Raw genomic sequence first — 522 nt, forward strand, 5'->3', positions numbered from 1 at the left:
ATGAAAAAAAAAATCAACAACTTCTCTTCGCTCTTATAATCACACTCCTTAAATCAGTTTAAGAATCGACAATGAAAAAATAATCTCTTCGCTCAATTACAATAACATTAACATAAAAAAATCACCTAGATTCTCTTCTCTTCTCTTCCATAATCACATCTTTGATTCCAATCCCAGAATCGACAATCAAATCCCACCTTAATCCTTGAAATCTTAATAATTTCGCCCCAATCTTCCCTCCCGGAAAAAAGGACCTTCGAAAATCCGGCCAACAGAGGACCTTACCCATCACCCTCCTGCAGGAGAAGACTGGAGGATCCGTCTCGCAGGACCCCTCGAGGCTGAGGACCCGAGGGTGATATCGTGGGTGATGGAGGAGCACCTGAGTCCTCCTTCAGACCTGCCTTATAACCTCGACCTCGGGACTAATGTCGACTTCACGAAGCTTCAGTACTGGCAGAGGGTTCATCAGGGGATTCTGGACGTGCTGCGGGGGAAGGTGAGCTGGGGGGGAAGGTGAGC

The 522-nt window shown here is 46.4% G+C and overlaps 1 protein-coding gene across 1 annotated transcript in view; it reads left to right on the forward strand.

Moving 5' to 3' along the window:
• Positions 1-230: 230 nt before the first annotated feature.
• The window catches only part of LOC119589018, a 2,632-nt gene continuing 2,340 nt past the window's right edge, over positions 231-522 (forward strand). The window contains exon 1 of the mRNA XM_037937609.1: positions 231-499. Coding sequence (XP_037793537.1) covers positions 371-499 — 129 coding nt within the window. The 5' untranslated portion in view covers positions 231-370. The remainder of the gene's footprint in view (positions 500-522) is intronic.

This window comes from Penaeus monodon, chromosome 24, assembly GCF_015228065.2.
Source record: "Penaeus monodon isolate SGIC_2016 chromosome 24, NSTDA_Pmon_1, whole genome shotgun sequence".
Lineage (NCBI taxonomy): Eukaryota > Metazoa > Arthropoda > Malacostraca > Decapoda > Penaeidae > Penaeus > Penaeus monodon.